We start from the raw sequence: 20,404 nt of genomic DNA, 5'->3' as shown, positions 1-20,404 counted from the left end.
ATACATATACATACGCACACATACGTATATGTTTCTTCGTGTATTTACTAAGGTAAAATGCGCTGATGAAAATGAATTAGAAGTTCAAGATTTAGTACCTGTTGGTCTAAAAGTAGCCGAGAGGGCAAACCCCACCCCCACCCAACATCCCCAAAACCCCAGAACAAACATGTATCTAAATTCTAGAGTTGAAACGATGGAAAAGGTCACGCCTTCCTCGTAACCTTTTTCGGCTATCGGATCGGATTTCCGAACGCCAGTTCTCTCTCTCTCTCTCTCTCTCTCTCTCTCTCTCTCGTACAAAAGAAATATCTCTCTCTGGTCATTTGGTAGGCGTAAGAAGCTTGACTTATCCGTGTTCTTTTCGTGTGAGTACAGAATAGTTACAATGTTCACTGTAGCCATGATACAATATGACTGTAAATTTACTTGTATCGGCGTAAAAATTTCATCCACTTAATTTTTTATCCGTTGCAAAAGATGAGCAGAGACTCTCAGTTTGTGCTAATCAAGATGGATGTCTTCGATAATATGAAATGTGTATAACAAATTAATTTTTAAATGCTTAAATGAGGTTAATTCTGGAAGTACTTGAGAAGTAAGGATATTTTCCTTTGGCAAGCAAAGTTTCAGTATTATAGTACCCTGAAAAATTGATATTTGATAGTAAATCCGTTCAATATACCAAATTTTCCCTCCAGTACTTATAACAAGAACAACAAACATTTATATGAAATAGATTTTTTTTTATTTTGCCAACGTCATTTAAATCTTCATTATCACCAATTTGAAATCAACTCATTCCTCTCAATTCGTGTTACCATTACGGCTGTTATTAATATTACTAATGCCGCAGTACCCTCGTGTGAATTTATTTACAGACATGCACACTTCGGTTCATTATATCCCATGTTACTCTTACACGAATGATGTAATAAGGAAAATAGGTTAAGAAAGTGTACGGTTACGGAACTTCAGAATTGCTGCAGTGTGTTTAAGAATTTTGAGAATAATCTATGTATTCATTCATCCGCGTGTCTACGTGTTTTGTTTTTCCCCCTGAGTTTTTGCTTCAAAGGTGTGTATGGGGCGACTTGACTCTCTCTCTCTCTCTCTCTCTCTCTCTCTCTCTCTCTCTCTCTCTCTCTCTCTCCTCCCCTTTCTCCCCTCACTCATTGTAAATTGGCTTTTCTGAAGTAGGAATTCTCATCAGAGGGAGAGCCATGGACGGAATAATGATTTGATACCTCCAGGACAATTATTTGCATAGATGTGCGGCTCTGGGAAACGTGTACCGCTACTAAGACTGCTACTAGTCTTTAGTAGCTTTGGGAAACGTGTACCACTAATACTACTACTAAGACTGCTACTAAGCTTTAGTAGTTCTGGGAAACGTGTACCACTATTTCTACTGTTGCTACTAAGACTGCTGCTAGGTTTTAGTAGCTTTGGGAAACGTGTACCACTACTACTACTACTAGTCTTTAGTAGCTTTTGGAAACGTGTACCACTAATACTACTACTACTACTAAGACTGCTACTAGGCTTTAGTAGCTTTAGGAAACGTGTACCACTAATACTACTACTACTACTAAGACTGCTACTACTCTTTAGTAGCTCTGGGAAACTTGTACCACTACCACTACTACCAAGACTGCTAATATGCTTTAGTAGCTCTGGAAAACGTATACCACTACTACAACTATTGCTATTAGACTTTGTAGTAGCTCTGGGAAACGTATACCATTAATACTGTTACTTCTAAGACTGCTACTAGGTTTTAGTAGCTCTGGGAAACGTGTACCACCACTACTACTACTACTACTAATACTACTACTAGTCCTTAGTAGCTTCTTTCCATTTTTATCATTGATACGTAATCTCTTTAGATTAAAAATGATTTCTAATGGCTGCTCTTAGCATCTAGTAGCCTCTTTTTCTTGTCCCCTTCGATACTTTGGTTAGTTTTAGAAAGCTTTTTTTTCCATTTCTTTCATTTTAATGTATATTGATGGTGGGATGCTTTTCCATTACCCTTAAATTTACAGCATCTTAATTTGGCGGGTTTGTTTTTCTTCGTAATTCTCCTTTAAGAAGTTTTTTTTCTGCTTTGTTTTTACCACGAAAATGCTAAAAGCAGTGACGTAAGTATTAGATTAGGACGATGGTTAAAATATTAACAAAGATAAAATTGACGGAAATAATGAAGTTACATTTGTATATAAATTTAAAACATTGTTTACAGTAGGTCATTTATGAATGCTTAAGCAAACGAAAATAATACAAAACATCTTGAAAAGATGGAATTACGATTTTCAAAAGCTAACTGTCAGTTTCGGCGATACTAAATGTTCTGTAAGATATTCATTTGCCTTTTACATATAGGTACGCAATTACTGACTGCCGTTTGCGTATGTTTGTTTGTATGTACGCTTCGTCTGTTAACAGTGACGGTCAGAATGCTAAAAAAGTAGAATTTTTTTTTTTTTTCGTTGGAGTTGGATGTTGAGGGGATTTTAAAGGAGGGGGGGGGGTGTGTTGAGGGGTATTTTATCATTGGAAATTTTTTCTAATAATTCGAGTTTATTACAGATCAACAGCGGCTAAATTAATCATTTCATCACGAATGTGGAGCCAAGCCTAGCTTTAAAAGATGTTCATTACGAGGAAGCCATTACGCAAACACTGACCTGCGGATGTAATCTTTTCAATTTTGCTAGCAATCTTGCCATTTCCAAGGGGAAATTTATTTTAATTTCAATGACAATTTGAATTTGGGACCGAGATTGAACACTCATTTATTTCAGTTTTTGACGAAAGTTTGTCAGGGACCAAATTCCAGTTCACTAGCTTTTGTTGTTGAAGCGTTTCTTTTTAAATGAAACAGTTATATCATCCGGAAATATGCTGTAATATTTTAAGCAGTAGTACTAGTTGTTGTTGTCGTTGGGCTGCTGCTACTAATAGCAGTAGTAGGTAGTGCTGAAGTACAGTTTCCTCCGAGTGATGTTCATTTCTCAATTGAATCTTTATTTTTATGCAGTAGTAGTAATAGTTGTAGTTAGTAGTAGTTGCTGCTGGGCTGCTGCTATTTATAGCAATAGTAGGTTATGCTGGTGTAGCAGTTCGTATCGCTACTTTTTTTAATAACTTATTTCAGGGTGATGTTCGTGTCCCAGTTGAATCTTATTTTTAAGCAGCAGCAGCGGCAGTAATAGTAGTAGTAGTAGTAGTAGTTGTTGTTTTCTTGTTAGGCTGCTGCTACTAATAGCAGTAGTAGGTAATGCTGCTGTAGCAGTTCGTATCGCTACTTTTTTTATAACTTTTCTCCGGGGTGTTGTTCCTATCTGAACTGAATTATATTTTTAAACGTTAAAATTTCAATAGTGTCGCGTCAGGTCCCAAGTTCTTTATCAAATTCTTTGTCAAGTTCTTTGTCAAGATCTTTATCAAATTCTTTATCGACTTCTTTATCAAGTTCTATGTCAAGGTCTTTATCAAATTCTTTATCGACTTCTTTATCAAGTTCTTCATCGAGTTCTTTATCAAATTCTTAATCGAGTTCTTTATCAAGATCTTTATCAGTTTCTTTATCGAGTTCTTTATCAATTCCTTTATCAGTTTCTTTATCAAGTTCTTTATCAAGTTCTTTATCAAACTCTTTATCAAGTTCTTTATCAAGATCTTTATCAGTTTCTTTATCGAGTTCTTTATCAATTCCTTTATCAGTTTCTTTATCAAGTTCTTTATCAAATTCTCTATCGAGTTCTTTATCAAGTTCTCTACCAAGTTCTTTATCCATCGAATTAGAAACATTCCGTCCTGTCTTGACTGATCTCGCTTGTCTGTCATGTGTCTCCTGCTTTTTATTCAGAGCGAATACTCCCCCTCCCTACGTTTATCTGCCCCCTATACTTTTCTCCCCCTAAAATTTGCCCTGCTGCCCTCTTCTCTTTCTCTCTCTCTCTCTCTCTCTCTCTCTCTCTCTCTCTCTCTCTCTCTCCCCCCTCCGACGTTCTTCCTGTAAAATAGCATTTATTTTCTTCACCGCACCTGATAGGGGGCGGAAAGCTCGTACATAAGGGTGAAGGGAAATTCTCCTGTGACTGCTTTCGAGAGAGAGAGAGAGAGAGAGAGAGAGAGAGAGAGAGAGAGAGAGAGAGAGAGAGAGAGAGAGCGACGGGAGTTTATTAATGTTGCGGTGCAGTTGTTGAGAATAGTTGGAGCATGATTGTGAAGAGCTCCGAAAACAATTGGCATTTTCGTTGATCGAAGAACCTCTCTCTCTCTCTCTCTCTCTCTCTCTCTCTCTCTCTCTCTCAACCCCTTTTTCGTATTGGGAGCATAATCGTTCTTTTAACTTAGACACAAAATTATTGAAATAAATGTGGGGCATTTCTGCTGTGCTCGATTATTTGCTTTTTGAAAGTTGCTGCTAGTTAAAGTGAGAGATTCTGCTGTGGTTATTTAATTGAATTTGTATTAATTCAAAACAATTAATTAATTAATTAATTAATTAATTAATTAATTAATAGTATTAAATGGTAAAGAGTGTGGAAGACCAAAGAAATAATTTAAAAAATGTGAGTAATGTTTTACATTACTCCACTTTCATTCATGGAGATGTAGTGCCTAACTACAGTATTATCTTGTTTACCTTCCTGTATATATATATATATATATATATATATATATATATATATATATATATATATATATATATATATATATATATATATATATATATATATATATATATATATATATATAATGTATATATATATATATATATATAATAATATATGTATACACATATATATATATATATATATATATATATATATATATATATATATATATACACACACATACGCGAATAATTATAGATCCCAGTTAATTGCAGATGGTCGCTGAGCAAGGTTTAATTGGGGCTATGTGCAATTGCAATTATTCAGAGCGACAGCAAGTTATTTAAGGTTGCGTACAGCAGAGTTAGATATAGGAACGTTTAATTTCCATATTAAACAAATGCGTTACATAATGTGAATCATTGCACTGAACACTAAAAAATCAAAAAATAAAAATTGGAAATTAAATAGAGTTAATTGATGTATATGCGACAAGTGAATATTTGACATATGTATGTTTGTATATGTATGTGTGTATGTATGTATATATACTTATATACACACTTCAAATCTGCATGTATGTACATACGTAGAAGCATTGTTAATCGCTGTTGTGTTGCCAAACAGCAGTACAAAGGAAAGTAACGTCTTTGATATTCAGACATCGAAAGAATGCTTTGTATTCAATCTTCTTTGTGTCTGGAGGTACGGGAGGGTTGTGTAATGGGCGGCTTTTGTATGGGCGTACGGGAGGGCGTGGCGAGCGATTTACCGCCGAAAGTGAGCTAATTTTTGACTCTCCCCATTCACTGGGGTAGTTCCTCCCACTTCCCAGCCACTCCCCCCCCCCACCCACCGCCATCCACGGAACTGTTGGAAACTCATTATGGACTTGATTATCATATGAACGACTCTATTCCTTGGCCGTTTCTCTATTTTTCCTCCTCCTCCTCCTCCTCCTTCACTTATGCCAACCTCCTTGACACGTCGGAAATGACAGATGGCTTCTTGTCCAGCCTCCCTAAACCTCCCCCCCCCACCTTTCCCACCCCTTAACCCCCCCCCCTCGTATCTTCCTTAATTTTCTTAATTTACCTTCCGATTCTCATATCAGTTTATAATCTTTTACCTTTGGGGGAAAAATAATTTATTTATAAGGCCAATGGTGTGTGTTTTATTATATATCCTAATGTTTTTCATTTTTTTATGTTGAAAAAAAGAGAGAATATGAGAAAATTGAAGGAGATAAGAATTATGAATTACTTTTATTTCTCTCTTTCATTTATGTTTTCCTTTCTCAGATCTCGGGCCAATGAACGAGGAAAGATTATAGCAAGTCAGAAGGATGATGACGATGATACATATTCTTTTCTCGTCTCTCCTTCTTCAGCATCCTTTGTTTTCCCCCTTTCTGCATCTCCTGCTCTTTCTTTGTCTCCCGTCGGTGGTTTATTCCCTTTTCGTTCCTTATTGGTATTATCGCTTTTTGCTAACCTGCCTTCAGACTCCCGGCGTTTCCTCACCCGCCACGTCTTGATCCCCAATTGCCTTGATAAGGGTGAGTCATGCCCCTTCTTTGCCTCCTCCTCCTCCTCCTCCGTCTCTTCCCTTTCCTTCACCTCTTCCTCCCATCTTCCTCCTCGTCCTCCTCCCCTTCCACCTCCTCCCCTTCCTCTTCCTCGTCTTCTTCCTCCCTTTTCTACTCCTCCTCCTCCTCCTCCTCCTCCTCCTCCTCCTCCTCCTCCTCCTCCTCCTCCCTTCTGAAACATTGATATGCGATTGGAGTCGAAACCAATATGCAAAGCCTAAAAAAGGAAGGGAGACAGATTTCAAAGAGAACGCGAGGGTGTGGGTTGGAGGGATTTTCGCCCCCCCCCCGCAGGGGGGGGGTTGCCGCTTGGGATTGGTGGGGCAGTGGTTACGGGTTGGCCTATTGAGTGTAATTTTGAATCTATAGAATTCGAGGCCCCGGTGGGAATTGCACAGAGAGAGAGATAGAGAGAGAAAGAGGGAAATTAAATGGCAGGTAAGACACCACTGGAATTTGTTATCGGTTTTGGATTTTGCATCTCGTGAGTCTCTCTCTCTCTCTCTCTCTCTCTCTCTCTCCTCTCCTCCTCCTCCTCCTCCTCCTCCTCCTCCTCTCCTCCTCCTCCTCCTCCTCCTCCTCCTCCTCCTCCTCCTCCTCCTCCTCCTCCTCCTTTGGCTTTTGCCTTTGAAGTCATTCCTAAATTTTTCTTGGCCTGTTTGTTTTTGGGGTACCTTTTCGATTTTTAAGCTGGGTATATATGTAAATACATATATAATATATATATATATATATATATATATATATATAATGTGTATGTATATATATATATATATATATATATATATATATATATATATATATGTGTGTGTGTGTGTATATGTATGTGTGTGTGTTATTTATGAAAAAATCATACAATGACGATAAAAACTAACGATGGTAAAAAGGACGCGGTGAGATCTTGAGAAGTTTCTGACAGCGCAAAGAACATCCTATGCTGTGATTTTAGCGACCGTATCGAATCTTCCAGAGGGTGTTTGCACTCTTAGAAACATGTTAAGACCTCACTACTTCCTTTGCGCCATCATCAGTTTTCAGTAGTTTTCTGTAAAAGAAAACTATTGAGATGGCTTTATCTGTCTGTCCGCACTTCTTCTGTCCGCCTCAGATCTTAAAAACTACTCAGGCTAGGGGGCTGCAAATTGGCTTGTTGATCATCCACCCTCCAATCATCAAACATACCAAATTGCAGCCTCCAGCCTCGGTAGTTTTTTATTTTATTTAAGGTTACAGTTGGCCATGATCGTGAGTCTGGCAATGCTATAGGACAGGTCACCACCGGGCCATGGCCGAAAGTTCATGGGCCACGGCTCCTACAGCATTATACACTGTATAGAAAACTCGATTGCGCCGAAGAAACTTCGGCACATATTTTACCCGTTGTTATTGTCTCATTTTTCAATAAATTACATTTTATGATTGCTTATGAACTGGGAATTATTTCAAGTGCTTGAAAGAACTAAAACACGTAATATTACCATCCCGAAGATACGAGGTCCACCTCTCTCTCTCTCTCTCTCTCTCTCAACACCTCTTTTCCCTCTTTTCCTCTTTCAACTTACCACTGATGGAGTTTCATTAAATGATTAATTAATTTTTGTAAAATTACCCACGTGAATATGAGTTTATGTCTTAGCAATTCCAATTAAACTTGATTTTCCAAAGAAGTCTCTCTCCTCCTTAGAGCATCAACCCTCCTCCTCCTCCTCCTCCTCCTCCTCCTCCTCCTCCTCCTCCTCCTCCCTCCTCCCCTCCTCCTCCTCCTCCTCCTCCTCCTCCGCCTCCTCCTCCAACACTTCCTTGAGCCCTTCCCGAGCGCCTTATCGTATGGGAGTTTTCGTATTCGTAAAACTTAGCATTTCAATATGGCTAATTTGGCCGCCCTGCCTTGATTATAAATACAATATCTAGAGAAACGAACCAGACCTTTCCATCTGTGACTGATTTAACTTTTAATTAATTATTCAATGAACCTCCTACCAGGGCAAGGGGGAAGATTTGAGAGAGAGAGAGAGAGAGAGAGAGAGAGAGAGAGAGAGAGAGAGAGAGAGAGATCTGAGATTAAGGATTTCTTGCCAGATTGTCTATTGACGTTTTTCCCATCGGGGAGGATTTGAAACTCCGGATTTTGTAGAGTAATTTTTTGCGACTGGAAAGCTGGAATTTTTACATTCTTTCAGAGATGTGGCTTTGCTTTTTTGTTGTATATACATATATATATATCCATATTTACATATATGTAAATATATGAATATATATATATAGTATATATATATATATATATATATATATATATATATATATATATATATATATATATATATATATATATATATATATTTCTTATATGAATATGTATATATATACATATATATATACAGTATATATATTCATATTGCTTGTATTCCTGTGCATTTATGACAGCGAAAAAAAATCAACTTTCAAGCGCATGACTCTCTCTCTCTCTCTCTCTCTCTCTCTCTCTCTCTCTCTCTCTCTCTCTCTCTCTCTCTCTCTCTCTTGTGCCCTGCTCTGTTCTGTCACCCCCTGAAAGAAAAGTTGTCTGATACCAGCCGCGTGAGGAAGCACGTGTGAGGGGAAGATAAATGAGTTTCCCCTCTCCCGAGTGTTAAAGTCTGTAGGCAACAAGGGCTTGGATATGGAACGCTACTGCCTTTGATAGATTTATGCTATTTTCTCTGTTTTGATTTCTCCTTCCGTCGTCGTCCTCCTCCTCCTCCTCCTCTTGTTTCTTCTCTTTGGAAGCGTTTTATGACTCTGTTCATTTCTTTTTTTTTTTAGTGGTGTAAAAGTCTCTCTCTCTCTCTCTCTCTCTCTCTCTCTCAATCTCTTATAGGTTTTTGTTATAATTTTAGTGATTTTAGTGATCATTAATTTTTAGGTCATCACATTACTGTTTATATTTTGCATTGTTGCTACATTCTCTCTCTCTCTCTCTCTCTCTCTATATATATATATATATATATATATATATATATATATATATATATATATATATATATATATATATATATATATATATATATATATATTATATGTATTATATATATATATATATATACATATATATTCTGAGCTAGTTAACTATCCGTTCAATTTGATGGACAGGGAACTTCATTCCTGTCATGTGTAAGTCCTCTGGCCAATTATCAATTAGCACATACCTTCTTTTTTCGGCCAAACAATACCTTTCTCTCCACGCATCAGAATAAAAATAAACCCCCGTTTTCTTTTCTTTTTGTCGCAGTTCATATGTCAGGAATGATATTTGAAAAAAGTTATATGTAGAGAAGGGAGAAGATGACGAAAGACTGTCCTTGTGTACTGTTCATCTGCCTTGTTCATTTTTAAAGAGAGCGTTTTGGCCTCCGAAGTGACAGTGCAGGCAGTCTTAAGGCAATATTGCAAGGTGTATTTACACTGGCATTCTTGTTTAGTGTGAGTGAAGGAATGCTGGAATTCAGTATTGAATATTTGTAATAGTTGAATGTTTTGTATGCATATTCTTTTTTATTTATCGTAGCAGAAGGTTATATTTTCACTTGTTTATGACAAAGACTAAAGATTTTCTCTCTCTCTCTCTCTCTCTCTCTCTCTCTCTCTCTCTCTCTCTCTCTCTCTCTCTCTCTCCCTTGCATATTTGTATTGTTGAATGTTTTGGATGTATGATTTTTTTTTATATATTATAGCGGATGGTTATCATAATTTCATTTGCTGATGGCGAAGGTTTTAAATTCTCTCTCTCTCTCTCTCTCTCTCTCTCTCTCTCTCTCTCTCTCTCTCTCTCTCTCTCTCTCTCTTGAATATTTGTATTGGTTGAATGTCTGGATGCATGTTTTTTTTATTTATAGCTCCTTGTTACCTTACTTTCATTTGCATTTGTTGAAGACAGAGATTGTAAATTCTCTCTCTCTCTCTCTCTCTCTCTCTCTCTCTCTCTCTCTCTCTCTCTCTCCTGTTTTATGTATGTAGAGATAAATTCATCGTTGCTATACCGTAGCATCTTGCAACACCTATCAGGAGTATCGCTAATTCAAAATAAAAACAAAAGAATTCACTTTGTAATCTACAACGCAAGTCAGAAGGCAGAGGGAAACTCATGTTTATTCGCTGTTTGTTTCTCTGAGTTTGAAAATGAATACACACGGTTTTAAAGGCCTAGATGATTGCTGCTTTTGCCGTCGTGAATATTTAAAGGGCATGTTGAACACTCCATTTTAGGCCCGAAGGTAAACACGAATTATTATTCTTTTGATATGATAATCGATCATATATGAAAGGACGTTCCGTCCAGTCTTGCGTGTGGGTTGCGTTCTCAGCGCCGAGCTTCCCTTATATTTTGAGCTCTCTCTCTCTCTCTCTCGTTAAAGTTTTTGGGCAAAAAATTCTTATAACTGGAAATTTAATTACTGGGACACCGTCTAATTTTCACCGTCTTTTTTTTTTTCGTGGTAGTATTTTACATGAGAAAAAGAGGTGGTGGGAAATCGTATGTTTAAATGTGGTATGTGTTTATAGTTTACATATATATATATATATATATATATATATATATATATATATATATATATATATATATATATATATATATATATGTATATATATATATATATATATATATATATATATATATATATATATATATATTTATATATATATATATATATATATATATATATATATATATAAATATTTATATTATATATATTGTGTATGTGTGTGTACGACTGTTAGTGATTATGAAGAGCATGTACAAAACCATAATATTATGCAAATCCTGTTCTTGATCACGTGACTTACACGTATTTTTTTTTTTTATCTCCTTTCAGTGTGGTCTCAACCTGGAGTCGTTGTACCACCCCCTGACGACTCGGATATTCAGGACTACGACTACGACTACGAGGACAACGCCAACATATCTGATGTGTAAGTATTTTTTAATTAAAACACACACACAAAACTACGCACTTTAGACTTCCACTCTCACCTAATCTCAATTTTCTTTTACCTCTTAAGAAGTGAAGATTCTGTAGGGAGGTAAGTGCCGTCAGTGCACCTCACGCAGTGCACTGTAGGCATGACTTTAAGGTTCTTTGCAGCGTCCCTTCGGCCCGTAGCTGCAACCCCTTTCATTCCATTTACTGTACCTCCGTTCATATTCTTTCTTCCATCTTACTTTTCACCCTCTCCTAACAGTTTTTTCACTGCGAGGTTTTCCTCCTGTTACACCTTTCAAACCTTTTACTCTCAATTTCCCTGTCGGCGCTGAATGATCTCATAGGTCCCAGCGCCTGGCCTTTGGCCTCAATTGTATGTATGTATGTGTTAATTAGTGAAGAGTATTTCTTGAAAACGAAGGATGTAATTAAATAATTGTGTCTGTGTACTATTTAAACATCTTAAAGTTTAATGGAAAACAGCAAAAAATGTCGTTTCAAATATTCAAAAGACTGTATAGATGAAACACCAAAAGAAAATGTATCACTTTATCCATTATTATTATTATTATTATTATTATTATTATTATTATTATTATTATTATTATTATTATTATTATTATTGTTTGTTTGTAATTGTCTGCGGTCAGTTTTTCCCCTCAGTATTTAAGGCCTTATTGTGTAGAGGCCTGCTTTGTGATTTAATGATCTTTATACTTGCTAATTTCGAATTATGATAATGACATTAATGATAAAGATTATTCTTCTCAGCGGAATTTCACAAACAAGCGCCAACGTCATCGATGACAAAATCTAATTCTTTTTGAAAATGAGCCTCGTCTATTACTTGCTCTTGTGCGCAAATGTACCGTTGGGAGGTGCAAAACAATTTTTCCCTTTTTTTTTTTAGCAGGATTAATGTTGAAAAATGGAGTGGTACCGTCATGGAAATGCAAATATGCATTAGTTATATTAGGACAGTAATTAGCTCTCGTAGCGCTGCCTATTGCCTGCTGATGACTGGTGTGATGTTGAATGACAACTTTTACAAGTACAAGAGTATTTTTTTTTTTAGGGAAATGTTTTAGCTTTTCAACTTAACGTAGGGAATGTTGTTGTTTTTTTGGTAGGTCAAGCTGGCCTTATGCCAGCATGCGCTCCTTGTTCCTTGAACCAGAGTGCGAGAGGGGGACAATGCATGTTAGGCTGATGTAGATTTTTTTTTTTTTTTTTTTGGCATTCTTAAGATTATGAGGCTTAGTGTCACATCGTAAACATTTCTGTCCCAGATGGACTATTCGAAAAATATGTATGTATGCTTATAATTTGCAAGATTTTCGCTCCTGGTGAACATAAGTGTAATAACGAAGAGGACAGCATGGATACCGGAAATCATTTCTTCTTTTTTTATTTTCACCGACGTTTCGGCAATTTCTAACCATCGTCAGGGATACAATAAAATTATTTTTTACAACATTAAAAAATATGTAAAATAGCCAATATTTGTAATAAATTGTGTTATATAACCTAACACCCGTTAAGCTAAAAGTGACGAATGTTATGTTGCGTAACTAAATTTCTTATAAATATCAGCTATCTCAGCATATTTTTTTGATGTAAAAATTAATTATATTGTAGCCTGAGTATGGGAAGGGATTCCCGAAACGTTGGTGTAAATAAAAAGAAGAAATGATTCTCGGCCTTATCGCTGTCTCATTCATTATCTATCTGTCTATCTATCTATCTATCTATCTAAACTATATATATATATATATATATATATATATATATATATATATATATATATATATATATATATATATATATATATATATATATATATATATAATGTGTGTGTGTGTGTGTGTGTATGTGTACACATCACTTTTTAGTGTAAAGTAAATGTATAAAGTTATTTATTTGAAATTCATTTCAGTATCTCTAAACACTATCTGTAGTTTCCATCTTTACTTAAGTAGCAGTGACTCATAACTCTCCCAAAAGAGAATTGTGATCTCACGCCTAAATTTACCTAGCTCCAAGAATTTACTGCTAGGGTTATTTTGACCGTACGTATTTGAATGTCAGATAAGGCGAATTGGCAATTCAAGTTTGCTTTTGTGCGTAGCAAGGCTGTAAGTAGTGTTGAATTGAAAAGGAAATTTATATGCTCATAGGAAATTGATAGTTCTGCGTATGTCTAAGGAAACTAGCGTGCGGGATAAATGCATGTGTACTACTTTTAATAGATGATTTAGAGGTTATCAATAAAGCCTCTCTCTCTCTCTCTCTCTCTCTCTCTCTCTCTCTCTCTCTCTCTCTCTCTCATTTACGTTCAGAGGTAGGCTACTTGTTCAGTTATTTTTATTACAAATAACGCTCTCTCTCTCTCTCTCTCTCTCTCTCTCTCTCTCTCTCTCTCTCTCTCTCTCTCTCTCTCTCTCTCTCTCTCTCTCTCCATTTACGTTCAGAGGTAGGCTACTTGTTCAGTTATTTTATTACAAATAACCTTCTCTCTCTCTCTCTCTCTCTCTCTCTCCATTTGCGTTCAGAGGTCCTTGTTCAGTTATTTTGATTAAAACCAACGCTCTCTCTCTCTCTCTCTCTCTCTCTCTCTCTCTCTCTCTCTCTCTCTCTCTCTCTCTCATATCATTGTTTTCTCTTCCTTTTATCGAAGGGACATTTATTCCTAAAATTAAAAGAAATGTATGAAATATTCTGTACTGGCAAAACCAGCGTTTACTTCTAACTCGCTATTCAAGACAACACCTCTCCCCTTGATGTTCGTCTTACGTATGTATAGTTAGGCGACTTGTGTCATCAAATTCCCCTTTCTCGATCCATCTTTCCCCCCACAATCTACATACGCTGTATGGTCTGACAGGGGTCGGTGGGGAGAATCAGTCCCCGAGGTAATACATTCATCAGTTAATTTCGAAGAGGCTTTGATCCGTCCGTGTGATTCTCTGTGGTGCAGCTATACGTGATTTACACAAAGTTTCTAGTCTGTGCGCGTGTGTGTGTGTGTGTGTGTGTGTTCATATATAGTAAGGGTTGTAGTTATTTGTGTTGCTTTGTATTCATACATATATATTTATTGCTCTATTTGTTGCTGTATCTGTTTCTCTCATCCTTCTGAAGGAAAAATAATGTTGAAACCCAATAACAGCAGTATTAGTAGTCACTGAAATATCTAGTGGATTGCCCCACACGTATCACCGTAACATATTTATTTTTCCCCCCATCACGTGGTGCACTGTAGGCATTACTCAGTGGTCTTTGCAGCATCCCTCCGGCCTCTGACTGAACCCATATTTTAGCCACTTCCTCTTCCTTCCTTTAATCTTGCTGTCCAACCTCTCTAAGCACAAATTCTCAGTGCAACTGTGGAGTTTTCTCCCAATTCCACTTTTAGATCGTTGTTCTTCATCTCCTTTATCTCCTGGATCTCTTTATCTTGCTGTCCAACCTCTCCAGTTCCCTCTTTTCATTACCTTTACCTCTGAGAAGCATCCCAGTGATTGGCTTGACAACCCAAATTTCATAAAATCTAAACCCTCCTCCCTGTCAGTCCAGAAGATGAACCCTATTCATGTGGAACAAGCCCACTGGGTCCATTGACTTGAAATTCAAGCTTCCAAAGATTATGGTGTTCAGTAGGAAGTAAGAGAATGTAAATGGAATTACTGAGAGAAGGGATCTCTCTTATTAAAAAGAAAAATAAATTAATAAATTAACTAATAGCTAAAAATGTATTAAAAGGCAAAGAGAAAAACATTAGGGTAGTAATGCATTGCATCTAGAAGTAAAAGATTAAGATTAGCTCCACGTTCGTTTGATTGGGAAGAATAAGTTTTCACTTTACAGTGGAGAGAGAAACCAGAGGATAAACAGAAACATCACAGTGTGGTTCTCCCCACAAAAACCAGGAAAGTGTAAGGGTGTGGGGAGGGGGGGGGGCTGGGGGTTGCCATAATGATTGGCATCCTTTGTGGAGAAACGCCCATCCATCAAACAAGCGGACTGGCTCTGTTACTTATTGTAACAGCATCGGTTTTATATTACTTGCTTCGTATGAAGGAGGAACAGATTATAAGTTGGGCGTTTGCAGAACTAAACCTAACGGTCTCTTAAGAGGCTGGAGGGTATGACCAAATTAGGAGTAAATTTTATTAATAATTATATTAATCATATTTTTTTAATTTGTGAGAAAACCTGTTAATCAGTGAAGTTGCATGTAAAAGTCATTGAGAGTGTTTAGTTGTTAATGTCTTCAGTGTTACAAAGCGTTGCTTATTCATTCTCATTGTGAAAAATAAATCTAAAAATAAGATTGTGAAAAAATAGATCTGCAAGTAAAATTAATGTGTATGGTATTCGATAATTATAAGAGACTTTATTAAGTACAAAGTATTATATGTTATGCATCAATAATAATAATAACAACAGTTTTCATCTTGTTATCAAATAAGTCACTAGAAAGGGAAAATAAGTCCTCAGTAATGTAGGAATACTATTTAAAAATAAACTAAGGTGTGCTTTTTAGAACCTTTTCAATCTCGGTCAGATTGAAAGGAACTAAGCAGTTACATGTTTGAATTTAAATTATAATCTTCAGAAACATCTTTGTAGAATTTTTTCATGGTATCAGAACAGATAGGGTGATACGTGCCAATAGACGAGACTTGACGCTGATTGACAAAATCAAGAAGAAAGTATTACTCATTGATGTGGCAATACCATGGGATACCAGAGTAGATGAGAAAGAAAGAAGAAAAATTGATAAGTATCAAAACCTGAAAGTAGAAATAAGAAGAACTGGGATATGCCAGTGGAAACTGTACCCATAATCATAGGAACACTGGGCACGATCCCAAGATCCCTGAAAAGGAACTTGGAAAAACTAGATACCGAAGTAGCTCCAGGACTCATGCAGAAGAATGTGCTATTAGAAACAGCGCACGTAGTGAGAAAAGTGATGGACTCCTCTAAGGAGGCAGGATGCAACCCGGAACCCCACACTATAAATACTACCTAGTCGAATAGGATGACTGGTAGAGAGAAAGGGGGAAAATAATGATAATAATAATAATAATAATAATAATATACTTTATTTCAATTTTGGTTCTATGAGCATTTGGAAAGCAGATACGAAAGAGTCAATGTAAAATAAAGTAGACAGATAAAAAAGTATGAAGCTATTGTACATAATTTTTGTTTATGAATGTGTGCACTTGAGAGAGAGTACCATTGTGTTATTTTGCAAGTATAATACCCCCAGAATTATAAAAAAATTTGTAGCCATTCAAGTATGATGAAGGTTTAATCATGGTAGAACTATAGGGTAGCTCCGCGTCGCCGACGGCACTATAACTTGACTTTTTGTACAGTTTTTGGTTGCTAATTATGAATTTACCCTTCATTTTTGGCGCTCGAGTCTAATTAACCAGTAATTAACCCCTGAAGTCCATCCAACAAGGGGTTTCCATACGCGATCTTCACAAGACAGAGCACAGGTATATAAATACGTCTGTTTCGAACAGTACATATCCCGTCCGGCAAGTGCAATAACTTGTTAACGTATGGGTACCCACCCCCGGCCAGTATTAAACACGGCGAAGGGACATTCCATTTGGCCGACAACAAACAGATGCACCGCCAGTATCAGAACCCCTAAAAGTGTAGAAAAAACTAGTTGAAAAGGTAAAAACAGGCGCGGAGCTAATGTATAGAATTATCTTAATCATTTACATTATTTTCACATGCACCGTTATGACTTATCGAATACACGATTCATTTTTGTCATATAAAAAGTAGTCAGGAAACCGACGGACAAGGCACAAAACATTTTACTTTAGTCTACTATAAACAATATTTTCTGTATTGTGTATCGTTTTCTTTGGAAGGCCTCATTTTCGTTAGGAATTGAAGGGCTAACTTGACTCGTTCGTCTAGCTGTAAGTTAAGGTGAATGTTGTATGCTCAATACAGTCATCTTCTGTACGTTGAGGAAGGAAGAAGTGTAAAAAGTAAACCCATTTATTTACTTTTTATTTGTTTATTTATTTATATATTAAAAAACGAAACACATATACTTTTTAGTCGTACAATCTAGAAAATTCACCATTATCATAGCGTCAGTCATGGCCTCAAACACATTTATGCATTATGCACGTTGGGAAATTTGAGCTAAATATTTCATGCCCTTTGGTCAGTGATGTTGTCTTACTCACTTAGAGAGATAGAGAGAGAGAGAGAGAGAGAGAGAGAGAGAGAGAGAGAGAGAGAGACGAATAGAAACTACAGTAAATACTCCCAACATTAATGCTGTTACAGCGCTCATTATCTTTTACCAGAATCTTACAGAGACATCTTAGGAGAGAATTTTTTCGTGTCTTTATTAAACATTTAGAGTTATCTTTCACCAAAATCTAGGAATATACGTGTTTTGCAAAAAATTGCCGGCTGCTTAAGAAAGGAAAGAAAAATTAATAGGATGCAAATTTATTAATATAGCATTTTCTGATCCTACCAAATCTGTTTTTTCTTTTTATGGATGTAATCGAGATTTAAGTGATTTTACTTCGAGTTTAATGACCTTGTTATTAAGGTTGAAACTCTCTCTCTCTCTCTCTCTCTCTCTCTCTCTCTCTCTCTCTCTCTCTGTCAATAACCTAGGATGTTGTGACGCCAGGTTTAGTCACCATAGAACAATCAATAAATTCTCTCTCTCTCTCTCTCTCTCTCTCTCTCTCTCTCTCTCTCTCTCTCTCTCTCTCTCTCTCTCTCTCTCTCTCTCTCTTCCGAAGCATCTTTCAAAAGTAACTAAAGTCCAGGAGGCCATCGCGACAGATCCCTAATATCTAACCTTCGTTATTTTTTTTTAATGCAATTCGATAGTGTAGGGCGTCCAGCTTAGGTGTAGTTTTACGAATAGAGGAAGAGGCTTGTCACAGGATCCTCTCGTTCACACCTTCGCGCCCCAACTTTGTCACCTGGGGACCCCACCGCTCTTACGAGGCTTCCCTGTTTCCGCCCGACCGCATCACACCTGACTTTGAAGCATTCCTAAATCTCCTTATTGAATATTTCCAGAAGCAATTTTCGGACATTCCTAAATCTCCTTCTTGAAGATTTCCAGAAAGAAAATCCCAACAAAAAATTCCAACATTCCTAAATCTTGAATATTTCCATAAAGAAAATTCCAACATTCTTAGATGTCCTTCTTGAATATATCCGGAAAGATAATTCCAACACTCCTAAATCTCCTTGAAAATTTCCAGAAAGGAAATTCTAACATTCCTGAATCTCCTTCTTGAATATTTCCAGAAATAAAATTCAGACATTCCTAATTCTCTCTTGAAAATTTCCAGAACTAAAATTCTAGCATTCCTAAATTCTTGAATATTTCCAGATGGAAGATTCCAACATTCCTAAATCTCCTCGAATATTTTAGGTAGAAAATTCCAACATTCCTAAATTTCCCTCTTGAATGTGTCCAGAAAGGAAATTCCAATATTCCTAAATCTCTTTCCTGAATATTTCCATACAGAAAATTCCGAGTTAATGGCTGATTTGCCCTTTAATGTAGACTAGTATTTACTTACTTGTAATTATTTGTTTCATGCGCAGACATTATTTCTCTTAAATCAGAATAACACACTGGCTGACTAGGTTGTGTGAGGTATGTCACAGAGAGGGAAAGATTCCAGAGGAGTTCAAGTGAGGAATAATTGTCCTTTTGTATTGTTGAAAAGGTCATGTAGTAGTTATAATGTCTATAGGAAAGGTATATGAAAGAATTTAGAGAGTGGATGCCCTTCCTTCTTTGGATAGGGGAACTACTTAGTGCAATTATAAAAACCAATGATATTGGGTCTGACTTGGGAAACAAATATAAGGTGCCAGCTTGAGTTCGAATCACGTCCTGTTCAAAGAGTCACTGAAATGAGCGGTGGCATTTCATCTTGTCTCACCTGGTAGGATATCGAGGAACTTGTCTGTCTTACCCTTAAATATATGTGTACAGTTCCATAGGCTAGAGGCCCTAAGTGCAGATTAGGATGCACGAGCACTCTGGCCTGGGTTGTGATGCACTCAAGTTCTAGGATTGTGTTGGCACTGTAGGGCAAATGTTTCCAATTTTCATGGGTGTTTTGGGGCAGATTTGGACTCATGCTTTTTTTTTTTTTTTTTTTTTTTTTTTTTTTTTTTTTTTTAAATATATAGAATTTTATATCGTTCAATTTTATATCGTTCAAGCCTGTGGTTGATAACACATCTTTTCATCTCCTTCAGTCTAGCACAGTAGGAAAGGTCTTGCAAGTTACCAGTTTTTTTTTTTTTTTTTTTTTTTTTTTTTGCGTAGTACGCCCACTAGCCTAACTATTTGGCCATATTTGACTTGGGAACCATACCGGGAACAGTGGTCTGTAATAGAGAGAGAGAAGGAGGGTAGCTTGGTAAGGGAAGAGCATTGTCGATATAAGCAAAGAAATGTATAGAATGATCGAGTGTTTATTACGAAACAGTATTGAGAGTTTTGAATATACAAAAAGCAAGCATTTTGCACAGATGTCTGCATATTAGGTTTGTGATAGAACTTTAAGAACTGCATTGTCTGTAGTGATGAGTATGATAGACAGATCGGGCGGTATATTAGAGCGATAAAATTATTTGTAAGAATATGTAGGTAGGAGTGTGATTGGTTTAGTGTGAAATTAGGTGACAGACAAATGTGTGCTGTGTCTCCCTGGATGTAAATAACGAACAGAGCTCGAAAGTCTGTGCCAGAGAAGACAACTGAAAGTGACTGTACAAGACCTGGGTTCTAGGAATGCAGGTTGCTAGGAAAGTCTGGTGGTTTGAATGGCTGAAGAATGAAACTGGTCAACTCATACCGATATTTGTGAGCATTTGTTACAGACAGTGATATGAAAATAAATACATAGAGAGAAGAGGTAGATCATACAACCTTTGAAATATGAAAGGCAGTACTACCTCTGCAGACTTTTTTGAGAAAACTGAAAAGCATCTTGGGACAGAAAAAAAGTTTGAACGTAAGAAGTGTCTATTTTGCCACTTCATCTTATTAAAGTGAACAGCGGTTGCTGATTATGCTTGAAGGAAAAGGTGGGATTTGCAGTGAAAACACTGAGACAATATATGAAGGGTAAGGAAATTTGAAAGTAGCAGAAACTAGGAAAAAAGTCAGTATATTTGAAAAGATG

General features: G+C 36.6%; 1 protein-coding gene across 1 annotated transcript in view; it reads left to right on the top strand.

Annotated features, from left to right (window-relative positions):
- LOC136825766 (tyrosine-protein kinase transmembrane receptor Ror-like) overlaps positions 1-20,404 on the top strand; it is an 803,750-nt gene that overhangs the window by 723,054 nt on the left and 60,292 nt on the right. The window contains exon 3 of the mRNA XM_067082612.1: positions 11,067-11,163. Coding sequence (XP_066938713.1) covers positions 11,067-11,163 — 97 coding nt within the window. The remainder of the gene's footprint in view (positions 1-11,066; positions 11,164-20,404) is intronic.

Source organism: Macrobrachium rosenbergii, chromosome 39, assembly GCF_040412425.1.
Source record: "Macrobrachium rosenbergii isolate ZJJX-2024 chromosome 39, ASM4041242v1, whole genome shotgun sequence".
In the NCBI taxonomy this organism is placed as follows: Eukaryota; Metazoa; Arthropoda; class Malacostraca; order Decapoda; family Palaemonidae; genus Macrobrachium; species Macrobrachium rosenbergii.
The sequence above is the reverse complement of the archived record's forward strand: the minus strand, read 5'-3'. Positions and strand labels throughout refer to the sequence as shown.